Raw genomic sequence first — 23,657 nt, 5'->3', positions numbered from 1 at the left:
AGCAAAATGAAAATAATAAGCCCACACATATCAATAATGACACTGAAAGTCAGTGGATTAAATGCATTAATTAAAATACAATGAGTAGCAGACTGGATTAGAAAACATCTTTATGCCGCCTACAAGAGAATTTTAGCTAAAAAATAGACTAAAATCAAAGGACAGCAAAATCTCTACCAAGCCAATGACAATCATAAAAATGAAGGAGTGAAAATATTAATCTATGATAAACTTCAAGGCAAAAACATGAAAGCAAAATGAACAATATGGCATGAAAATATAATCTTAAAAAATATATGATTTTATTGTATTGGTTTCTGGTGGTGGTGTCCTATCTGATGCTATTGTTTGTCTGCTATTGTTGATTCCCTGTCCATATCTGAGGTAGTTAGTTTATTGTGCCAACGTGGCTTATAAACACATGTGGGGTTAATTGCAGGGCAGAGGGATAAATGGCTCAGTGAGCCTCACTTTTCTAGTTCTCGGGTCTCTTGCTTTCGGACCCGAGTGCAGACCAGGGTGCAGCTGCCTTAGTCAGTTCCCTGCTTTAGCTGGCAAGGCTCACTTCCTGTGGGACATCCCTGAGGAGAAGTCACATGGACCTACCCTGATGCAGCCCTGGGTGCTGGAGAACCCATAGTGGAGACCCCTGCCAGCGCTGAGATGCTTACACATTCACTGATTCGGCTTTCCTCCTGCAGTTGGCATCATTGCTCCTGTTTTGTGAGATGGAGGAGGACTTTGTGGATTGGTATTGGGCATATGGGTTAAAGTTGGACTTGTGGACTTGGGCAGCACTGGGTTGGGATGTTTTTCTTGATGCATACTTAACCTTTATATACAACTCTCTCTTATACATGAGTTTCTGTGGATTTGTTTCTCTAAAGCACTCAGACTAACACAATATCAATATGAGTAATATTTTTTGTAATGCTAGTTTTCTTTTTATGAGTTCCTTATTTTTTCCTTGTCTGGAAATCTTTTATTTCTTTTTTGTATTTGAAGGAGAATTTTGCTGGATATAGCATTCTTGGTTTGCAGTTTTTAAAAGTTCTATTTTTTCTTTTTCAGAATTTTATATATGTCACTTCATTTTGTTTTCTTGCCTGCATACTTTCTGCTCAGAAGTGTGAACTTTTATGAATTTTCCTATGTAGGTGACTGTTCTTTTTTCTTTAGCTTCTCTATGGATTTGCTCTTTTTTCCAATAAACTGAAGAGTTTGATTATGAAATGTGATTTTTCCTTTAAGATCTATCATACTTGGGATCCTCTGAGATCCTTGAATAGTTATATCCTCCTCCTTTTGGATGTTGAGAATATTTTTTCCCATAATGTCTCATACGATTTCTTCCTGTAGAGTTGTGGTTTCTTCTTGTTCTGGGATCCATATGAGATATACGTTGTTTCTCTTGATAGTGTTTCACATCATTATCAGGCTTTCTTCTGATTCTTTAGATATTTTGGTAATAGCTTTTCTTGTTGATATTTTGTTGATAGCATCTTTTGTTGACTTGTAATCAGAGTGATTGTCTTCCAGTTAACTAATTTGAATTTCCTTTTCTTTCATTGAATTTCATTTTCTTCCTCAGATCTTTTACTATGTTGCTTAATTCTAATGTCTCATTTTTATACCCTAGGATTCCCCTTGGTTTAAGGATTTTGGTTTATAAATCAATTCCATTGCTTTTGTGATTGCTCTGCTTTTGAAAGAACCTAAATATCATTTTCTGAATTCTGTTTCTGATATTTCCAGGGCCTCTTTTTCAGAGTATTCCATAGGGTTTAGGTGATGTTCAGTTGTGCATTTTACTTGTTCTTTTCAAGTGATTGGATGCTGTTTGCTCCGCATTGTACCACAACTATTAGTGGTGCGTGAGCTTCTGGGTCATGTAGACGTAGTTGGTTCTAATGATGTGGGGGGATATCTAAATATGATGGAGGACATGTGGTGAGATGGACAAAGGAAGGGAGAGTTATAGGTAAGGGAAGAAGTGAGAGATAAGAAGAAAGAAAATACAAGTAATAACACTACTTGCAGGGATAGTGAATGATTTATTTAGCTCTTCTTTCCAAAAGCTTTAATTCCCACCAAATGACCTTCCCCATATGGGTCTGGTAAGAAAGTTGGAGAAGATACTGATGGGATTCATCTGTGACTAATTTTGAATAGGATTCTCTGGAAGGTAATCCTGCAGTTTATAAAAGGAGTCTTCTGAGAAGCATAAAGAGGGATTTTTTAGTATTAAGAATTAGGAGATTATCAAGGTCTCTAGACTCAAGGACCCTGTGCAGTGAAATTCTTTGATCCAGATGACAGTTATCCTATTAGAACAGCAGCAACAGATTCAGGAAACAGAGCATGGAATAGAATAGTAGATATCACAACCCATGAAGCAAGGTATGATTAGTACTTTTGTGCAGGATGCTGGCCTAGGATTGAGGTGCCTCCCTCTGGGAGTTAATTGGGAAAGATGGACTTGCTGGCCCTTGGAAGTAGACCTGAGTGCCTTTAGAGTGAGGTTTAACTGAGTGGGCTACCTCTGGACACTCAATTCAGGGAGCTGTGTTTGCTGACCTACAAAGCTTGAGCTGAATGCCTTCAGATTGAGGTCTACAGCATTGTGGTCAGAACCTTGGGCATTTATTAGTAGACCTGAAACTTTGTAACATGTCCTGGTAACAACCACCCTGAGCATTTCTCATTGGCATTACAATTTGTGAACTTCCTCAGTAAACCACTTTAATCATGAATTTTGTCGGTGAGTTTTTGTGTAACCATTGCAATGGATGTTAGAACCCAAAGAAGTAAAATGGAGAACATTAATTAAGAGATTATACTATTTATAAGCAGCCAACAGATTTGTAAAAATAATGGTAAAATATTTTCAAGAAGTTTAATCAGAATTACTAGGTTTCATGGAAATATGTTTCTGGAGTGAAAGGAGAGAGGGTAGAAAGAGCTAACGGGTGGATGTAGAAGGAAGAGGAGAGGAAAGAGGTAGATGACTTGGGTGTGGCTTGGGATGGGTGCTTAAGTTGTACTTCGGAAGTGTGAATGTGGGCATAGTCTGTGCACTGGGTTGGGGAATGGGGGGAGGAGGTGATATACCCATTTCTTGGGTCGGTGTGCACGAATCTGAAGATCTATTTTTTTAGAGATGGGGGGAAATGTGTATTTTAAGGAAGCTACCAGAAGTGAGAAAGAACTAGAAAAAATATGACAAAAAATTATAATAGGACAAAAGTACAAAAAGTGAAGAAAATAAAGTAAAAAATAAACCCACCTTGTGGGTTTCTGTTCCTGTGTCTTTGGTTGTGTCACTGTGGGGTTTTGCGTGACACACAGGGTAGGTTGGGAACATGGGGTGTGGGGGTGTGGAGGGTTCTGGATAATACAGGAGGAAGAAGGAAAAATGCAAAAAGTGAGTACTGACAATGTCAGGACCAAGTTGTCCATGTGACCTACGTACTAGGGGCCCCCAGAGGCCAGCAATGCAAGACGTTTGGCTGGGTAGGTTTTATTAGGTGCCATGGAAAAATCAGCTGTCTTAGGGAGGAGTGGGGCTCAGAGAAGAAGCTAGAGCCAATGTTAATGGTAAAGGGAAGTCTGGGGCAGGTGTGCAAACTTAAGAAACTTTTAAGTTGAATTTCTTACTGCTATGAAATACAGGTACCCCTCTGATTGGAACCTCCTACTTGCCGAGATATTTTACCCATCTTGTTATCTCACAGTCACAGTCCCTCATCTCTCAAATTATGTTTAAAATATGAACATAATGCCTCAGTATAAAATCCTCATATACACAGTACATTACTAAAATGGTCAAGTGATCCTAATCCATGAACCATTCTGTAGTATATCTTCTCATTCATATGTAAATCTGGCATAATCTAGAATATTCTGAAAATTTGTTGAGAACATTCTTGTCAATGCCTAAAAATAAATGTTAGTATTATGAACAATGCAATGGTTATGGCAATGTGTATTACTGAGTGAAAAATGTCCATTTTTTTGGTCACATGTAAGAAAAGACAATTTTGGTGCTTTGTGTTTAAGTAAATGATATTCCATCCACTATAGTTTTCACCCACTTGATAACACACAGACATAGCATTTTTAAAAATCACGTTTAAATGGCTCACCGACTAATGCCAAGTTTTTGGTCGGATACCTGATAAGTACCGTAACATCAGTTGCCTCTTTAAAGTAGCCTTCGCTGCTGGGAATCTGCAGGATTCAGAAGAGGGCTTTAAGCCTTTCTGGCAGCAGCGATTCCTACAGTTACATGTTTTCTATTCCTGAGAACGGTCTCATCTCCACTCCTTAAGTAAAGACATGGACTGTCTAATTCTCTGTATGACCTGCCCTTGGTCAAGAGTTCCTAGCGCTCTTTGGGCAATGTAGATTCAGTCAATCTGCACATTGGCCCAGCCAGTGTACTTTACCTCTTCTCTTTCAAAGGCAAGATGCCCAGTTGTTTTCCAGAGAAAACTGTTCTGAAACAAAATTAAAAAATTGACCTTTGCAATTCTTCTACATAGAAGGATGCAAATATGTCATCAGATGACATTTTAAGCTAAATAATGAATTCATATACCTAAGGCATTTCCACTTCCCATTGTTGAGAGGTGAATCCCACCCTTGTGATGGACATAAGGGGAAAGCTTAATATATATGACCTATCCCAGATTCTTTGATTACTATTTTTCAAAACTCCTTTCAGAGCTTATCTATTTTTACATCTACATCCTAGTCACATACTATCACTGAAAGCAAAAATTCTTATTGTTCATTTGTTAAAGATACCATCAGATCTTTATATGTATGTTGAGGCAATAAAATAATAAAATAGTTTAGGGTTTGGTGTTTAATATGATGAGAAGGAATAAATATGTTTGTTTTATTAAGATGCTTAAAGTCAAGAGCTGTTAAAAATTCTGATATATATTAATTTTAGATTTTTTTATATTTCTGGTTTTGGATCTTTTATTTCTTAAAGCTTTGATTTTATTAAAAATATTTCCCAGATGCTATCACAATTTCTTTTAAAAAGTGTAGATTAATCTGTAAGTAAACTACTTACTTAAACAAGTATATTCTCAATATATATTCAGTAAATCATTGATTAACAGTGCAATATAAGTAAAATAGTAAAATAAAGGCACACATCATTGATAGCATTGCCATTCTGTAATATGAGGTCAGAATATTGTGTGTACTTCTAAGATAAATAATTATTACAGTTCAAATAGAGATGGGTAAATTTTGTTGGTGTATTATTCTTAACTCACATTTATAAATGAAAGCTTGTAAACCTAGCTGTGTGGGTCTATTGTACTCTTTTTAAAATATATGTTCCCTGGATATGTTATACACAGTTAACCTAGGACAGAACATTTTCATTTTAGTTCCAGCTTCATCTTTGTTTCTAGCCTCAGTTTGGATTGATTTGATAATGCATAGCCGTCTGTCTGATAGATAATTAAAGATGAAGGGAAGAAGATTTAAACTTTATTTATGAAGGTTGACTAGAACTGAATCAGATCAGATACCGGAACCAATTCTGTTACCCACATTCTGGCTCATGTGCAAGGATTGACAATACCCTCAATTTACTTGTATTCAAATAATGGCTTTGAATGGGGAATGCCAAAACAAGGTGGTTAGGATGTGTCAGAATCGGTGTTGGGGGAGCGCGGGTTCTGTGTGTAGAAACTGGATAATTCCTGTTGTTCGTCCCTTCAAAATTCTCTCCCCCTGCCCCCACTCCCCCTTCCCTCTCTGAAAGGGCAGGATTATATTGAAGTACACACCACAATAAAATCCCAGGGGTGTCATCTGTGGAGAATTTTTCTTCTTCTTTTTTTAACTTGTATCTCCTCTATTTTAATCAATTTTGAAGTATATTTAGCAGATAAGTATTTATACCTAAATAAGAAGTGATCCCTTCCTCCTCTAAAAGATCTGTGAATAGCAGATTATTAGGACAAGTTCAAATTTGGGGGTCAGCTTGTTCCATACCTACAACAATCCCTATCCCTGCAGGAACAAATTCAAATCACCCAGCCTAACCTGACTTGCTCTGTGGCAGAACAAACAGCATGCCACAAGACAGCAAATTTGGACTTGCTGGGTGAAGGTCACTTCACTGTCTTCGGGGAGGCATTTCAGCCACATTGATGCTGCTAAAGCAGAAATCAAGATGTTTGAGGGGCGGCCGCAATAAGGCAATCATTCCCTTTTCTATCTCTTCACAGCATCAGAGTGACAAATCTCTTACAGGGAAAATTACTTTGAATTGCCCAAAGACTGACAGATAGAGGATAGACGCCACGCGGCTTTACTTTAAGGGCAAATGAATAGGTGAAATGGTTTAGAGTAAGCCCTTTCTTTCTACCTGATGTAGAAAAAAATTTTTTTCCCCTCTCTCTCTGTTTTTAGTAATCTCCACCACTAGAATTCTAAATGGTAAATTCACTGGCAATTCTTTTAATCATGATCTTTGTATATAAGAGAATCATTTACAAATGGGGAATTGAAATATAAATACAGATTTGATTATTGATGATGAACACATTGAACCAAACGGTGCCTCAGAGTTAGTGACTTGGAATATCTAACTTTTATTGTCAGGAAGGCCAGTGAAAGACGTCCAGTCAAACCCTCCACTTCTAGCTCCAGAACGTGAAGCCTGAGAAAGCTCAGAAGGAAAGTCCCAGACCGGGCAGTTCAGTGATGCAGTTTGGAGGAAGTACTCTGCTTTGCTGGCCTTCCAAAGGCATTTTCTATACAGGCAGATATGTTTTTATAACTTCCCTCAAAAAATGCATAAACGATGCCCAGTATAGGTGTGTTTTCTTTCTTTTTCTTTTTTATTAGTTTAAAATATCCCCTTTATCAATCCAGAGCTGAGTAAATATATAACTGATATAAAGATTTCAGTTTCCTAGGCCATTGACTTTAAACTTTTATCTTTTTAAGTAGTCTCCCAAAATGTAGCTGTCTTTCAATAAAATACCTCTCAGCATTATTTACACTAGGACATTATTAAAAGCAAGAATATTTATTAATCAAAAGTTAAACTTGCAAAATATGTATTGTGATGTACAGCCAACCTTGTGGCGGTTAGGTTCCATCGAGTCAGTTCGGAATCATAGCAGCTCTCTGTACAACAGCGCCAAACACTGCCAGGCCCTGTGTTATCACGCAGTTCGGAAGTTTGAGGCCACTGATGCAACCATCCGTGCTGTCAGTCAGTCTCCTTTAAGGTCACCCCCCACCCCCTGCCCCGATTCTCTACTTTTCCAAGTGTGATGTCCTTTTCCAGGGACTCGTGTCCCCTGAAGACATGTTCAAAGTATGTGAGACAAAATCTTGTCAGCTTCAATTATAAGGAGCATTCTGGCTGTATTTCTGAGATAAATTTGTTTGTTTTTCTGGTAATCCATTGTACTTTTAATATACTGCACTGACACCATAATATAATTTCATTTGCTTAAATGTTCCCAGAATTTATATCTACAAAAAGATAAGTCATATTGTTTCTACTTTTAATTTTCCATTAAAAAAGAGATTAGTCACATATTTTCATATATTTTAAAGCAATAGTTTGCTTATTTTCATACATTAAAAAGGTGTCATTCTTGGAGAATTTTTGTTCACTCAGTCTTATACTTCTAGTATTCTTTCATGTTATGTGTACCTATAGCTGGTTTATTTTGCCACAGAGCAATTTTGCGTTATGTGAATATATCACAATTTATTTACAATTTTATTAGCGTTAGTAATAGGCTTTCTATTTTTTTAAATTAACAATGCTTCAATGAACCCTCTTGTAAATATCTTCAAGAGTACATGTGCAATAATTTCTCTAGGGCAATGAAAACTCCTGTGTACTATAATTGCCTGAAGGACTTAAAATAACACTGATCATGGTGGCCCTATCCCAAGTGTTTCTGATTGGGTAGATTTAAGGAAAGGTTTGAATTTTTGTTTTCTCACAAATACTCAGGCAAAGATACAGAAAAATTAAACTGAGAACATTCTAGAAGGTGCATGCTTAATATTGAAATGTTTGCTTTTCTGATCTGGTAATATACAAGTTTTTAAGTTCATCTTGCTGAGTTTCCAAATAATTGACATTTTTGCAAAGGATGTGTAAAAGTTTATTATGCTCCATATCATTATCACTCCATGTTAAAAAATGATATTTTCCAGTCTAGTGGTTGTAAAATCGATGCTTTATTAATATTTATTAATATTTCTTTACATATAAATACATATATAATATATATTGTAAATCTATACATATATATACAATTGTTAGTGTTTATTTTTATCCAGTATTGTACTGGGTTGATTTCATTATCTTCATTGATACTTTCAAATAAGGTTTAAATGCTAAAACTTCCTAATTTTTTTCTTACTGTTTTTCACTTATTTACCATTGTTTTGAGGAAAATATTGTGCAGTAGTTAAATGCATGAATATTTTCTACAACTATTTATGCTCTTAATGCCTTAAAATATTTGTACACATTCTAAATTCATTAATATAATCCTTTAACATGTTTTTCTAAAACTTCAAAATGTTTGACTTTTTTTTCTGAATGCTTACGTTTTAAACTCCTCACTAACAATTGTTGTTTATTTACCAAATCAACAAGCAACTAATCTCTCTCTTATATGTCTACATTTTCACCTCCACCTGTGGCCAATCTCCTTTTTAACCTGTAACCAAATATTTTGATTTTGACAATTATAGTTGTCTTTTATGAAAAGTTCATGCATTCATTGTTAAATTTATCCCAAGCATTATTTATAGCTCCTTGTATTTTATTTTTATTCCTCCTTTTATTTATTAAAAAGTTTCAACTATCTATAGATTTGTATATGTAATTTTGTATCTGAATTTTAATATCTAAGTACTTGGGTGGCCTCACTTTTAGTAATAGTTATGTGTGTGTGTGTGTGGGATATAATGGAGGCTACATTGCCCTCAGATGTAGTTTGTATATATTTCAGTCCAAAACCTAGGCTCAATGTTCACCTTATGCCAAAAGTCTTAGTACATACATGCAATGTTGTTAGAAAGGCTATTTTTTAAGTCTACAAGGTTCCTAGCTGTACCAAATCTTCCATGCAGTTTCACAATTTGCATATTGTTAGTACTTTATGCTTAGATTTAGCTTATAGTTCTTACATCTTCACCCCCCAATAGAGTAGTGCTTTTAGATAGCTTCTTTCCCATGAATGCAGCACTTCATTAAAAACTTTGTTTTGTGGAAGATTTCTATTTATTTATTTTATAGTACAAGGGTCCTTTGGAGGATCTAGTATGTAATCCAACTAGAAATGACAGCCCTGATGTATTTCAGAGCCATTTAAAACATTTTTCACATAGATTAAATACAGCCAAGTATTTGTTCTTCAAAGCACTATTGTTGATAATAATTCCATTTAATATCATAAGTGTTGACCTTGAACCTCAACACAAATCATCATCTCTCAGATTTAATGATGTTATTCATATGAAAAGTGTGATAATAAAGACACATATACTTTTGAAGCTGTTGCTATTATTACAAACAAAAAACCCTTTGAGGAACAAACACTTGTGAATGTGGAAAGAGCTCAAATAATACATCTGCATTGTCATAGTTGCCTGACACAAAAAAATTCTAACAGTGTTATTTATGAGTAAATCTATTACTAAATATTTTTTTAAAAAGTAATTTATCTTAATAAACCATTCCCTGCCTTGATGTATTAGTCTGGGTTGACTATGGAAACAAATTCATAGATACACTCATATATGTATAAGAAAGAGCTTTATATACAAGAACAATTGAATATTGAGATAACATCCCAGTCCAGTCTAGATTAAGTCCCTAAGTCTGATATTAGCCCAAATGTTCTATACCATTCTATAAAGTCCTCATCAGACTGATAAAACATATGCAATGATGCCAAAAGCAGGAAGATTACAGGCCAGTGGGTGGGAAGTCATGTGGACCCAGTGGCGTTGCAATCATCTTAGCTTTGGCAGGGATTTCCACATGGTTCCTCCAGCTCCCAGGGTTCTGGTTGCATGAGGGTAGCTTCATGTGGCTTTTCCTCAGAAATGTCTCACAGGGAGTGAGCAGAGAAAGAGTGTCTCTCACCTCCAAGGAGAAAAGACAGGAGTGTCTAGGATTCTAAGGAGAAGGCCATGCCCACACACAGGTCTCATTGACTATATTTTGATTGACAGGCTAGATTCTATCCCTACACTTTTAATCCTCAAATTGACACCAGATTTTGTAACTACCACACTTGAATATGACTTATTTAAAAAATTTAGAAGTAATTTAGTTGGCAGTTTTTTTGTAATTTATACATAAGGAAATCAGTGATTGGGTGTTTACATCAAAATGTTGTGCTAGAGGCTATCAGAAATGCAATATACGGATTTGCCCTTAAAGAATTACCAAATGATGGCTCTAGAGTTACAAAGTTAAAAAAAACCCAACAGAATTATACTTTTATTTGTAAATTGTTGCAAACGCTTCTGTACAACTATTCATATTTCTCTTTTAAAACCTGTAAGCCATATCTGTGATAAGTATGGTAGTCACCTAATCAGGTGTCAGTTTAAGGATTAAGAGTGTAGGGGTGGAGTCTAGGCTGTCATTCTGGATATAGCCAAGGTGACTTCTGTGTGGGCATGGCCATCTCCTGAGAATTCTGGGAAATCTGGTAATTCCTTCTTGGAGGTGAGAGACACGATGTCTCTCAGTTCACTCCCTTGGAGACTCTCTATTGACAAGGCTGACTTCCTGGGAGGCAACCCTGAGGAGATGCCACATAGACTTACCCTGATGCAGCCCTGGGAACTGGAATGGCCACGTGGAGACCCCTTCCAGTGCTGAGATGCTTCTACCACCACTGACTTGGCAGCCACTGGCCTGTGATTGTTATGCATCATTGCATGTGTTTTGTGAGTCTGAAGACTTTATGGACTGGTGTTGGACAATGGGGTAATACCAGCCTTATGACTTTGGACTGGATTGGGATGTTTTCTCAATGTTCACTTGCTCTTGTATATTAATCTCTTTCTCATACACATATTTGTGTCCATGGCTTTGTTTCTCTGGTCTACCCAAACTAGCACAATAAGCATTTAAGAGAAACTTGAGATTACACAAATAGCATGTCTATGAGAGATGCACTTTCCTTTAGAGTGTAAAACCGACACATATTTTGTCATAACACACATTTTCAAGACAAATGGAAGTTTTATAGATTTAATAAACCTATATTAAACCAAGCTACACCACACCAAACAAAAATGGATCCTTAATGGGAAGCTTAATGCTTGGATGAAATATCAAGGGCAAGTTGTTTATGTCATTCCAAAATGGTTCAAAGAAAAGAGATGCTTCAGTAAGAAACTATAATATAAAAGTAATTTAATACCAAGCTTTTAATATTTCCATGTATTTGTTCATGTTAATTTTCTTGTTCAGTCTTTTTATAAAAACAAATATTACTGAGTCTTTAAATATTTTACTCAAAATCAGTCAGAACTTGCAAATCACAGAACTTGTTCTAACACTAATTTTCTTGGCATTATTTATGGATTTAATGGAACTATATCTCTCAGCCCACCAAATGCCTCTAGTGTTGGCCTCTTCGTGTTTTTTGTTTTTGTTTTTAACTCATGCCTTGAAGTGTCGTAATGACCTACTCGTATGTTAACCTACATTAAGGGGATTGCTATGAATATGGATTTTGAGTTTACCTGTTTCTTGTATAGATTACAAAAATAAGCAAAAACATTCACTTTATGATTTGCTTCTGAAGTAACTAAATATTTCATAATGTTTATTATTGTTTCAAGTAATAATAAATATTTAAGCTAGTTATTAATTCACTGACATACCGATTCTGACTCATAGCAACCCCATAGGACCGAGTGGACCTGCCCCTGTGGGGTTTCGAGATTTATCTGGGTCTGGAACCTTCCTGAAACCCGTCCATCATGGGTGATCTTTCTTTGAAATACAGTGGTACAGCTTTCAGCATCCTAATAACATAGAACCCAACCCAATATGACAAAATGGCTTACAAATGGTGGAATACTGTACTCATAAGGTATACATAATTGAAATTGCTATTACCAACTTTGGAGATAGTTTTGGATACATATTTCTTACCTGCTTGTGTGCATGGTCATAAGAATTAATGTGATTGTCGAATTCTTGATGCTTGTAGTACTGCTTGTCACAGAGTTCACAGTAGAAATTGGCCTTTAAGTCTTCTAGAGCTTTCGCTATGGTATTTTCCTTCACAGCATAGTCCTGAAAAAGAAAATGCCAAAGAAGGAAGCAATTAGCTCACCTCTGAGTTTATATTGTTCTGATACCTGTCACCTTCAGTTTAATAATTACAGTCATCAACAGAATATAACAATGAGAAAAATAAAGCAAATAGAAGAAAACTCAAAATAGACTAATTTATGAGTTAACAAAAATAAAAGATTAAAAGAAGTCAAACTAAAGAAAGGTATTGGAAAAAATGGAAGAAATAAATTTTCTGCAAGGAAAACCATTGAATAACAGAGCAATTCTTGTTGGAATAAGTTCTTGTCTCACTAGAACACAGGACAAACGGATATCGTATGTGAATTTAAACTCAATTTTATTTTTCTGTTAATGGCTTAATATTTAACAGTCAAATATGAAACTTCAATTCTGAACAACATCTAAAATGTTCCTTTTGGAAGAAGTATATACTGATAAATAAATATTCAAAATGTTATTTTTCTTTTGTCTCCTGAAATGTCTCTATATTGTAGCTTAAACACCTCAATTAGATTTAACTTAACTAATTGTTTTCATAATCATTTATGCTACAATGTAAAATATCGTCTGGTATTTGGAAAGTGGGAGAGTAGTTGTATGACATTTGACTAAACTGAAAAGGTTTTAAACTCTGTAAGAAGACTTTTTTTCATTTGCTCACAGTAAATGACTAAGTTCTTGGTATATGATCAAATTTCTAAAAAGACAAAAAACGTAGGCAGTTATCACGAGCTCATGTTTATAAAGTATAATGACAAACACTTGACTATGCCTTTTAAGTGTTCTTAAATTTAATTTATTTGCAATTCCATGTCTCCTTCCATGCACAGCAGAAACAAACAAATTTACCTGCTGAAAGATGGTTTAAATATTGTACTGCAGGGCTCACATGAGGAGAACCTGAACTGCAATCCTGGCCATAACGTTCATTATATGTGTTTCTAACCTACAGATAGTCTTATATGAAACTCCTTTAAACTCAAAATATCTATTTTTTACAGTCTATGAACGGTTGTCATTCTCTCAGCCAAGGTGATAAAAAGAGGAAATGACACAATTGTTGCTCTCACTGAATTATGCAGGATAGAAAGGACTCACAATTTAAATTTTTATATTGCTTGTACTAAATTTAAGAGTGATTTATATATTGTTGGATCAATAGACAACATCCTTACAAACCTTGATGATAGTGCTGTTGTAAAATATCTCATTTTACTTGGAATAATAATTAAATCTCATGGAACCAAGAGTCAAGAAATCATACCATGGGCAAATTGGATGCACACAAAGTCTTCAAAGCATTCGAGAACAGAGTTAGTGCTTTGAGGCCCAGGTTATGCAAGACCCATGCCAAGTTTGTCAATTGCCTCAAGTGAATGTGAGAGAAGTAAAATAAACAAAGAAGATCAGAGAAGGATTGATTTAGCTCAATTAAAGCCTTCACAAAAAATACTAAAAGTACAATGGCCTGCCAGAGGAAATGAACCTGCCTCAGAGGAAGTCCAGTCAGAATGTTCCTCACGAGCAAGGACAGCAAGACTTCAGCTCAAACACTTGGACATATTTGTATGAGGGAACTGTCCTTGAAAAAACCCCATGCTTTGTAAAATAGAGGGCCAGTGAAATAAGACGACTCTGAAGGAGATGGATTCACGCAGTGGTGCTTTGTTCTGTTGTACAAGAGCAGGTGCTGATTCAATGGAACCTAACAACAATGTAGCCTTGTGTATAATAAATGGTTCTTTCATAGATTTATTATCTATATATTTATGTACATATCATATATAACAGATTTCATATTGTGTAGGCCCCTCTAGTTGTTGTTAGGTACATCTAGCCATTTCTGATTCATAGCAATCCTATACACAACAGAAGGTCCTGTGCCATGCTCACAGTTGTTCTTAGTGTGAGCTTATTGCTGGGCTGTAGCTACTGTGTCAGTCCATCTCTTCAAGGGTCTCCCTCTTTTCTGTTGCCCATCTATTTACTAAGCATGATGTTCTGCTCCAGGGACCCGTCTCTCCTGGCAGCATGTCCAAAGACCAGGAGATGAAGCTTTACCATTCTTGTCTCTAAGGAGCATTCCAACTGGTCTTCCAAGCCAGATAGGTTTGTTCTTTTGGTAGTCAATGGTTCTTTCAATATTTTTCACCAACACCATAATTCAAGCACATCAATTCTTCTTCTGTCCAGATGCATATGAGGTGATCGAAATAGCATGACATAGATCAGGCAAACCTTAGTCCTCAAAGTAACATCCTGGCTTTTCAACAATTTAATGAGGTCTTTTGCAGCAGATTTGTTTAATGCAATCCGTTTGCTATCTGTTATTTGTAGTAAACTACAAATATATTTGCCTTCATTTATAAATCATCAGTGATTACTTATTTTTTTAAAAATCATACCAAGTTAGGCTGACTTGGATCATGGCGCCTCTCCTTGTTCATTCAGAACAATATTGAAAGAGGCACAGATTGAGATTACAGAGCACATTAGCACATATTCAACACAACTATCCAAAAAAGAAAGCACAGCCACTCATATATCCTCATTTTTAGTTCTCTTCATTTTTAAGTGAGGTACAGGGGGAAAATGCCTTAATATATTTGAAATTCACAATTGGAATTTTTAGGCTTAGTACTTATATTCATTATTATCTATGCAGCACAATGAATAATTATTTAAAGAGATGATACGGAAGACTAGGAGTATAAATCAACACTTTTAAATCTACATGCTATTAAATCGCACTGATTGTTTTATTTTACTATGTAGAGAAAAAAATTATACACCAGTGATACAGCTATCTGTCCTCCATAATGAGCAAGAAGCATATTTCTGATATATAAATTTGTTTATGGAGAACATATAGGCATTCTATACATCCAAGAGACAAAAGTGCATATACTTTAATCTTTGCTTTTAATAACACTTTTTGTTGAAAATGCATAAGAAAGCTCTTTTTTGCTCTCCCAAGGCTACAGTTGTGGCACAGTGGAAACGGGTATACTTCCAGCTGAACAGATTAGAAAAGGCGTTCTGAACGGAGTCTAATTCACTGAAAATCCACAAGTGTCAGCAGGCTAGAAGGGTGTGATGGATAACATATTGCATGTATCGGGCTGAAGCATGGCTGTTTTGAAAACGAGAGACCATTTGGTGTGGATGAGGATAACATGTGCATTCTGCAGCGGGGGGAGGGGCTGCTGGTAGTGGCAGGAGTAGTGTCCTGATGCGAGGACTCCTGCATACCTATAAAAGTGAAGGAGGAAGTCAGCAAATGCTTTCACAAAGGAGACGATGATGGGCTTTGTGCTTGCAGGAAATAGTTCTGATCACAGAGTGGAGAATAAAACAGAGGTGGAGCTAGAACTGGCATGGGACAGACTAACTGGCACCTAACAACAAAAGTCATCTTCTGAATCAGGGTTGAGTTTCTGGCAGCTCCTTTTGGATATATTGCTATATTTATTTGGGAATTATTTTCAGCAGTTCACCTGCATGCCTTGTTAATGATGATGTTCGATAATTTTCACATCCTCTTTGGTCATCTCTTTTTGTAATGGACACAAATATGGGTATCTTCCAGTCTACTGGCCAGGTAGCTCTCTTGAAAATTTTTTGGCATAAAAGAACAGGTGCTTCATCAAATTGTTGAAATATTTTAATTGGTAGTCCAAAAATTCATGGGACTTTGAGTTTTGCTAATGTCTTCAGCAAAGCTCAGAGTTCTTCCTTTAATACCATTGGTTCTTGATCAGATGCTACCTCTTGGTTACGTGTTGACCAATACCGTGACATTGTTTTCCTCCTCATTTCTTTCGATGCTTCTTGCATCATGCAATATTCTATCCATAGAATCCACCAATAGTGAAACTCAAAGCTTGGGTTATTTTTTCTGGTCTTGCAGTCTGAGATATGCTGAGCATCTTTTTCCTTCTTTCTTCAATTCTTCCATTTGCTTTAGTTACTTCATATTGAAAAAGCAAGTTCAAGAATCTTGTCTTACATCTATTTTGATGTTTTCTTTCTTTCCTGTCCTTTTAGTTGCCTTTTGCTTTTCTCATGTGCAATCTTAATGCCATCCCACAACTCATAAAACCTTCAGCCATTTAAAATGTTAATGTGTCAAATCTGTGCTTGATATGTTCTTTCAATTCAGGTGGCATATCCTCAAAGTTGTATTTCAACTTCTGTGAGCTCATTTTAATTTTCTTCAGTTCCAGTCTGAATTTACTTATGAGTAAACTGTTCCACAGTTGGCTCCTAGACTGTTATGGAGCTTCCCTATCATTTATTCCCACGCAGTCAAATCATTTCCTGTATAGTTCATTTAGTGAAAGTCAAGTATAAAGTCGCTGTTTATGGTGTTGAAAAAGGGTGTTTGCAAGGAATAAGGCATTGCTATTTCAGACTGCTATCATACAAATGCCAGCATTGCTTCTATCTTGAAGGGCATATTTTCTAACTACTGCTTTGTCTGTGTGTCGTTTTTGCGTTTCAGTGCCAGTGATTATAAAGGCAGCATGACTGCATGTTCAATCAGTCTCAGCTTGAAGAAGTTGATATAATTCTTTATGTTCTTCATCATTTATTTTAGTGTAAATTGAATAACAGTTATATTAACTAGACGTTGCTGTTGATGTGTGGGTATTATCCTATCACAGGTAGCATTGCACTTCCAGGTGGATCTTGAAGTACTCTTATTTAAGGGTACAGTGACTGTTCCTACTCAACTTGCCATTCCCATCATAATGAGCCATATGATTGCTTGACACAAAGTGCCCAATACCAGTCCATTTCCACTCACTATTGCCAGTGCTATCACTCTTTATACACCTTTTAGTTTTGTGTGAATTCCATTTTCCTTTATCAGTACACCATGAAGTTCACATCAGGATTACTGATTACTGTGCTCTCATTTTGCGTCGTGTGCGTTAGACAAGGAAAGTCCTTACGGATTTCCTCCACCATGTCACTGAGGTCAACTCTACTTCGAGGTGTCAGCTCTTCTCCAGTGTTATTGTGAGGGCTCTCCAACGGACAGGGCGCAGCCTACTCGCACTGCATCTGCTGGTGTGCCGCAGCTATTCATAAGGTTTCCAACAGACTGCCTCACAAGTGAACTACTCTTCCTTCTTACTCGTAAGTTTTTAGTCTGAAAGCACCTCTTAAGAGTTTCCACCAGGGTTGACTCTGCAGAGCTTCCTGCATCCCAACAACACACAAGCCACCACAGGACAGAAAGTGACAAATGAGCGGTGGTTATTTCTCTTCCTTAGATCCAACTCCACTCAATTGTAATGTTTTCCTATATGTCAATTTTTATTGTTGAATATTTTAAACACAAGATGAATTTAAAAGTTCAAATCCAGGAATGTATTATCAAGAAATAAATTAAATTTAAACTGGGTAATAAACTCAACAATGAAAGTTTGTTATGCTGATCAATAAAGATACCCCTCCCCCCAATAGATAACTAGCTATGTTTCTCTTTAGCAAGTTGGACAATACAGATACATTACTCAGCACCACAAGGAATCCTCACAGATTTTGGAGGTCAAAAGGTTTTATAAACTCTTTTACAATAAATGAATAATTTTAGTATTTTACAAGTGGAAAAGCCTAGGAAACGTTGCATAGTTGTTAAAAGATATATACCATGAAGTGAGAATTATTTGAGAGAAAAGATAGAAAAGCACTCAAGAATTATCTAATAATTGTATATTTGTGGATATATACAGGATATGTTTGATTGTATATATATATACGTATACATATATGATAGTTTTTCTCTATATGTATGACTGTGTATATACTTCCTTAAAATGACAAATATAGAGCTCCTGAAGAAAAATTTTACTAATATATCTCTTCCTAAATTCATTTTTCCCCATCATTTGACTTTTATGCATTTTTAGAAAATATTTTCTCAAAGGAAAAGCATGACACTATATTTGTTAAATTACAGGAGTGCCCAGATGTCTTATAAAAAGATCATAATGCAACTGTAACTTCCAAAATAAGAGAAACAATATTTGAGGACCTTTTGTATCTCATATTAGTGCCAGCAGGGTTTGCCTCTGTGGTTAATTCTTCTTTGTCTTGAACTCTGAATGGGAGTGATCTTATGTGCAATTGATCTATTGTTAGCACAGCAGGGGAAACCCATTTGGAAATAATCATACGTTTCAAGTAACCAAAAGAAAAAGTATATTTTCAAAAGAGAAAATTTGACTTTAAAAACTTAAAACTAAAACCTGAATGGAAAAGACATAATTAAGAAAGAAAGAATTTTCACTTATTGATGGCCACAAATTAACACTACATATAAATTATTTCATTCCTGATAATATTAGCTTCCAGGTTAGTTTTAACTTTCAGCCCTATTTTGCACAGGATGAAAACCTTATCAAAAGAGGAAGAAGGATTTGCCCATGATCTCATATTGTGTTAAGGGGGGCAGTAAGATTGGCTCTTGATGAGTAACCTGCTAAACTTCTTTCTATTGGCTAGTCTATATGGTTCTTCCGTGCATTCTTCTTTAATCTGAGGAGTCAACAGTAGTTAAAAAAAATAACAGCAAAAGTACATATCTACAATTCATTTTTCGACAAATGAAAATTATCTTTGTTAAAATATTAATCTGAACACAAGTGTTTTTGTTGTTTCAGCCGCATCAAGTTGACTCCGTCTCATGGAAACTTACATCTAGGTTGACAAGAACACTGAGTTCATCTTTATGGCTGCTGTGCCTATCCGTATCATGCAGGGTTTCCCTTGCCTTTTGTGGTCCACTCTGGTATCAGACACTAACATCGTTCAGTGTTACTGATCCTCCTTGATAATGTGTTCACACTAAGTAAGTTAGACTATGGTTAGTTTTCAGAAGTTGATAAGCAGGTCTTTTTTCCTAGTCTGGAAACTCCACTCACACCAGGAGTTTGGGGTACCTGAAACACTGAAATACTTTGGCATAGCTTCCTATATTATAGCTATGTTTTAGACACTACAGAATGAAAACCTGACAGACTGACAACAAACCGGTGGTGGTTATTAGATTTAGAAATATACGAATGTAAAACTCAGAATCTTTCCATTTAAATGAAACATGTAATTGGTGCTTGTTAAGTATGTTCAGGAAGATAATATATTAAATAATAACATTTACATATTTTAAAATACTGGTAAAAGTATTTCAGTAATTGATGAGTCTTTCTGTAGTCATCGGGCCATACTGTTCTGCACAGAGTCCAGTTTGTTGGGCTATGTGCCCAGCATAAAGACTGAAAAAGTATAGTGGAAAGCATGCAACCTTTCTTGATTTTTAACCCACACCTTTCCTGATTTTAAACCACGCAGTTTCTGTTGTTCTGTTTGAGTGACTGATTCCCTTTTAGTATATGCGCAGGTTCCGTAAGAGCATACTGAAATGTTCTAGAATCTCCATTCTTCACAATGTTAACTGTAGTTTGTTATGATATATAAATCAATGTAATGATATATACAATCAAATCAATAAAACACTTATGTTTGACCAGTATGCTCTACCTCCAAACAAAATCTATATAACATTAGAAATGATGGCTCCCTAGTGATTTACTGCTATAATAATTTTTAAATTATCTTCAGCACAATTTCATTTGTGTGCGCTATTAATGATGCTGTCCCATTATTCCACGAGTGGCACAACATGGCTTGCCGACAGTGCAGAGGACTTAAAACACTTATACATGAGACCTCTGCCTTCAGTGTGGATTGTACCACATGTAAAGAAGACAAAAAAATCCACACCACTGTCCCAATAAGCAACATCACAATGAGTGAAGGTAAGATTGAAGTGGTCCAGGATTCCCTTTTACCAGACGTCACGATAAATATCCATAAATGCAGCATTTACGAAGTAAAATTATGTTTACACTGAGGAAATATGCTACAAATTACCTCTTTAAAGTGTTAAATAGGAAGGTTTCACTTTGAGAACTAAAGTGTGCCTGTCCACCAAGACATGATATTTTCAATAATCTCATATGCATGTTAGAGCTGGCCAATGAAGAAAGGAAAAAGAAGATCCTGAATTATGATATTGGAAAATGATATTAGATACACTCTGGACTTCCAGAAGAATAAACATACCTGCATACGGTAGCAGGGGTATTAGGAAGGACCAGGCCCTGAGAAAGGATGTTCGGCTTGGTAAAGTAGATGGTCAACTAAAAAGAAGACCCTTAACAAGATGGATCTGCACAGTTGCTGCAACAACGGGCTCAACTGCAGGAATGACTGAGGATGGAGCACCAATGCGTAGCGTTTTATTCTGTTTTGCATAGGTTTGCTATAAACTAGAAATTGATATTACATAATATCAGATAGTAATGATAGATGCTCTGAATAATTGAAGGCCCTTGGAAGGCATTAACTCTTTAACCAACACATAAATTTAGCCTGCATAAATTCAACCATATCATCAAATAATGTCTTCCCCAGCTTTTTTTTAATAAAAGAAAAAATATGAAAACCACATTTCCAATATACCAACTACTAATATATAATTGTGATTCCAACCTATACAATTACAATTGTCATTTGCATGCATCGTGAGTTAGTGAATTTCGTAGGTGATACAGGAATATTTTTGTAAGCAATCTTTCCTCTTTCAAAATATCTTATCTTCTGGCTTATGTACATACTTTGGCAAGGGTGTCCACAAGGTTCATAATCATGTTTGCAAAAGTAAGTTTACGTGAGGCATACGAAGAATGTCAATATGTTATCGATTCTTTTTGGTGAAAATATCAACTTTCAGTGTTTTACTATCCTATGATTCACTTATCCTCTACTGTGATTTGACTTCCTCAAAAATACTTTTTGTAACTTTTGCAGAGATCTTTGTAGAATAATAATAACATAGATAATAGTCAAACTTTATACCATACTTAACAGTCAGGCTCATTTGTAAGCGCTTCATTTTTATAAAATCAGGCAATTTTCAAAGCATCTTTATATGGTTGATGCTACTATTATTGACAATTGACAGATGATGATACTGGGAAATGGAAAGTAGGTGGCCTCCCCAAAGTCCCACCGCTTGTGAGTGGCCGAAATTGTGTTTGAACATACATGTCTCTTGTGCCCTTGCTCTCGACCACGGAGCTATTTAGATGAGAGGCTCATGATAAGGGGTTATAATAATAAAAATATTCCCACAGTAGTATGCTCAAGAAGGGAAATGGATTCATAAAAAAACCTATGAAAAGGTATTTCTTTGGTTTACATTTTGCCTATTTCAGTAACTTCAACTTCCTCCAGATTTCCTCGTGTGTGCTCACACCATTTCTTAGTTATTGCATCCTGCCTTGATAAATGTCTGTTGCCAAGGTTTTCGTGGGCACTGGAGATGGCACCAAGACCAGGAACTTCAGTCCAAAGGATCAGCGCCACCCTTCCTGGCGTTCTCTACTCATGTAGCGCCAGAGAAAGCTAGATGCCAGGTGCTCCCATAAATACAGAGATGTTTTTATATCTTACAAAATATGCTCAATGAGTCCTCATTTACAAGTTTTCCTAATGCAGAAACCACATTCAAATAAAATCGTCAATTTACATGTAAATGCTAACTGAAGTACAAAAACATAATTTTTATTCCGGCTGTTTTTTTCTAATGAACAACATTTTAAATAATTAAATGTGTTCATTTGAACTTGCTACCACATTCTCTATTTCCTTATGCCTTCAAAACTCATCACTACTGAGATTATAACTTTTTAGGTAACTATTTGGCACAACTGAGGTATAACCCCAGTTAATAATACATTTTTAAAAGAAGCAAAGCAAACAAACACATTGTTCGCCTGTGATATCAATGATGTTGCTCTATAATTTGAGCATTCTGTTAGGTCACCTTTCTTTAGAGCAGATGCAAGCATGGATCTTTTCCAGAAATTTGGTCACCTGGTTGTCTTCCACATTTCTTGGCATAGACAGACCAGGGAGACCCTCTAGTGCTTACACAGTGTGTTGATACACTCAGTTGTTGTTCTATCAATACTCCTAGCCTTATTTTTGCCTAATGTTTTCAGTGCCTCTTGCCAATCAGCTACCTCTTAAAATGATTGAATGCTGACAGTTTTTGCACGGTGATATTTCATTCTCTCCATCTTCTTTTGATGCTTCTTGAATCACTCCATATTTTGCCCATAGAATCTTTGAATCTTAACTTAAAGCGTGTTTTTTTTTCTCCCTTTTGTCCTTTCATGTGGTGAGTCTGTCCTTCCTTTTTGTTTCTCTAGCCCTTGGCTTTGAATATTTCATTATTGTATTTGACTTTGTCTTCTGGAGCTGCTCCTTGACAATTTCTGTTCAACTCTGACTTTATCATTTCTTCCATTTATCTTAGCTACTCTGTGATCAAGAGCAAGCTTCAGAGCCTCTTCTGATAGCCACTTTTCACTTTTCTTTTTTTCTGTCTTTTCAATGAGCTTTTTCATTTTTCTTGTATGACGTTCTTGTTGTCATTCCACAGCTCATCAGGGCATTAGTGTTTAATGCATCAAATCTGTTCTTATGATGCTCTTGACATTCTGGTGGGACATATTCAAGGTAGTATTTGGGCACTTGTGGAATTGTTTTAAGTTTCTTCAACTTCAACCTCAGCTCACGTACGGGCAATTGATGACCTGTTTCACAGTCAGCCCTTGCCCTGTTTTTCACTGCTGATATTGATCTTTGGTATCATCTCTCCTTACAGCTGTAGTAAAGTTGACCTCTGTGCGTTCCATCTCGAGAAGTCCACGTAAACAGCAGCCTTTTACGTTGTTGAAGAAAACTCTTTGTAATGAAGAAGTCATTGGCCTTGTAAACTTTTATGACACAATTTCCAGCTTTGTTTCGATCATCAAGTTCATACTTTCCAACTCCTTGTTCCTTCCTCTGTTAACAACTTTTGAATTCCAATTGCCAATAATTATCACAACATTTGATTACATGCCTGATCAATTTCCAGTTGATGACCTTGGCTGTTGTTGTTAGGAGTCATTAAATCAGTCCTGCCTCATGGCGACCGGTGTCCAAAACAAGGAACCCTTACCTGGTCCTGCGCCCTCTTCACACTTGTTCTTATGTTTGGGCCCACTTCCACAGCCCTGCGTCAACCCACTCCATTGAGGCCCTTCCTCTTTTATTGTTGCCTTTCCACTTTATTGAGCACGATGTCCTTCTCAGGAGGAACTGGTCTCTCCTAATGTTCCCATTGGCGATGAAGTCCTGCCATCCCTGTCATGTGGAGGATTTTCATTGCACTTTTTCCAAGACA

General features: G+C 36.1%; 1 protein-coding gene across 1 annotated transcript in view; it reads right to left on the bottom strand.

Moving 5' to 3' along the window:
• ZNF804A (zinc finger protein 804A) overlaps positions 1 to 23,657 on the bottom strand; it is a 290,398-nt gene that overhangs the window by 45,309 nt on the left and 221,432 nt on the right. Inside the window, exon 2 of the mRNA XM_004701476.2 lies at positions 12,200 to 12,343. Coding sequence (XP_004701533.1) covers positions 12,200 to 12,343 — 144 coding nt within the window. The remainder of the gene's footprint in view (positions 1 to 12,199; positions 12,344 to 23,657) is intronic.

Source organism: Echinops telfairi, unplaced genomic scaffold (assembly GCF_000313985.2).
Source record: "Echinops telfairi isolate 266 unplaced genomic scaffold, ASM31398v2 ScPeMD7_3;HRSCAF=10, whole genome shotgun sequence".
Taxonomy (NCBI): Eukaryota; Metazoa; Chordata; class Mammalia; order Afrosoricida; family Tenrecidae; genus Echinops; species Echinops telfairi.
The sequence above is the reverse complement of the archived record's forward strand: the minus strand, read 5'-3'. Positions and strand labels throughout refer to the sequence as shown.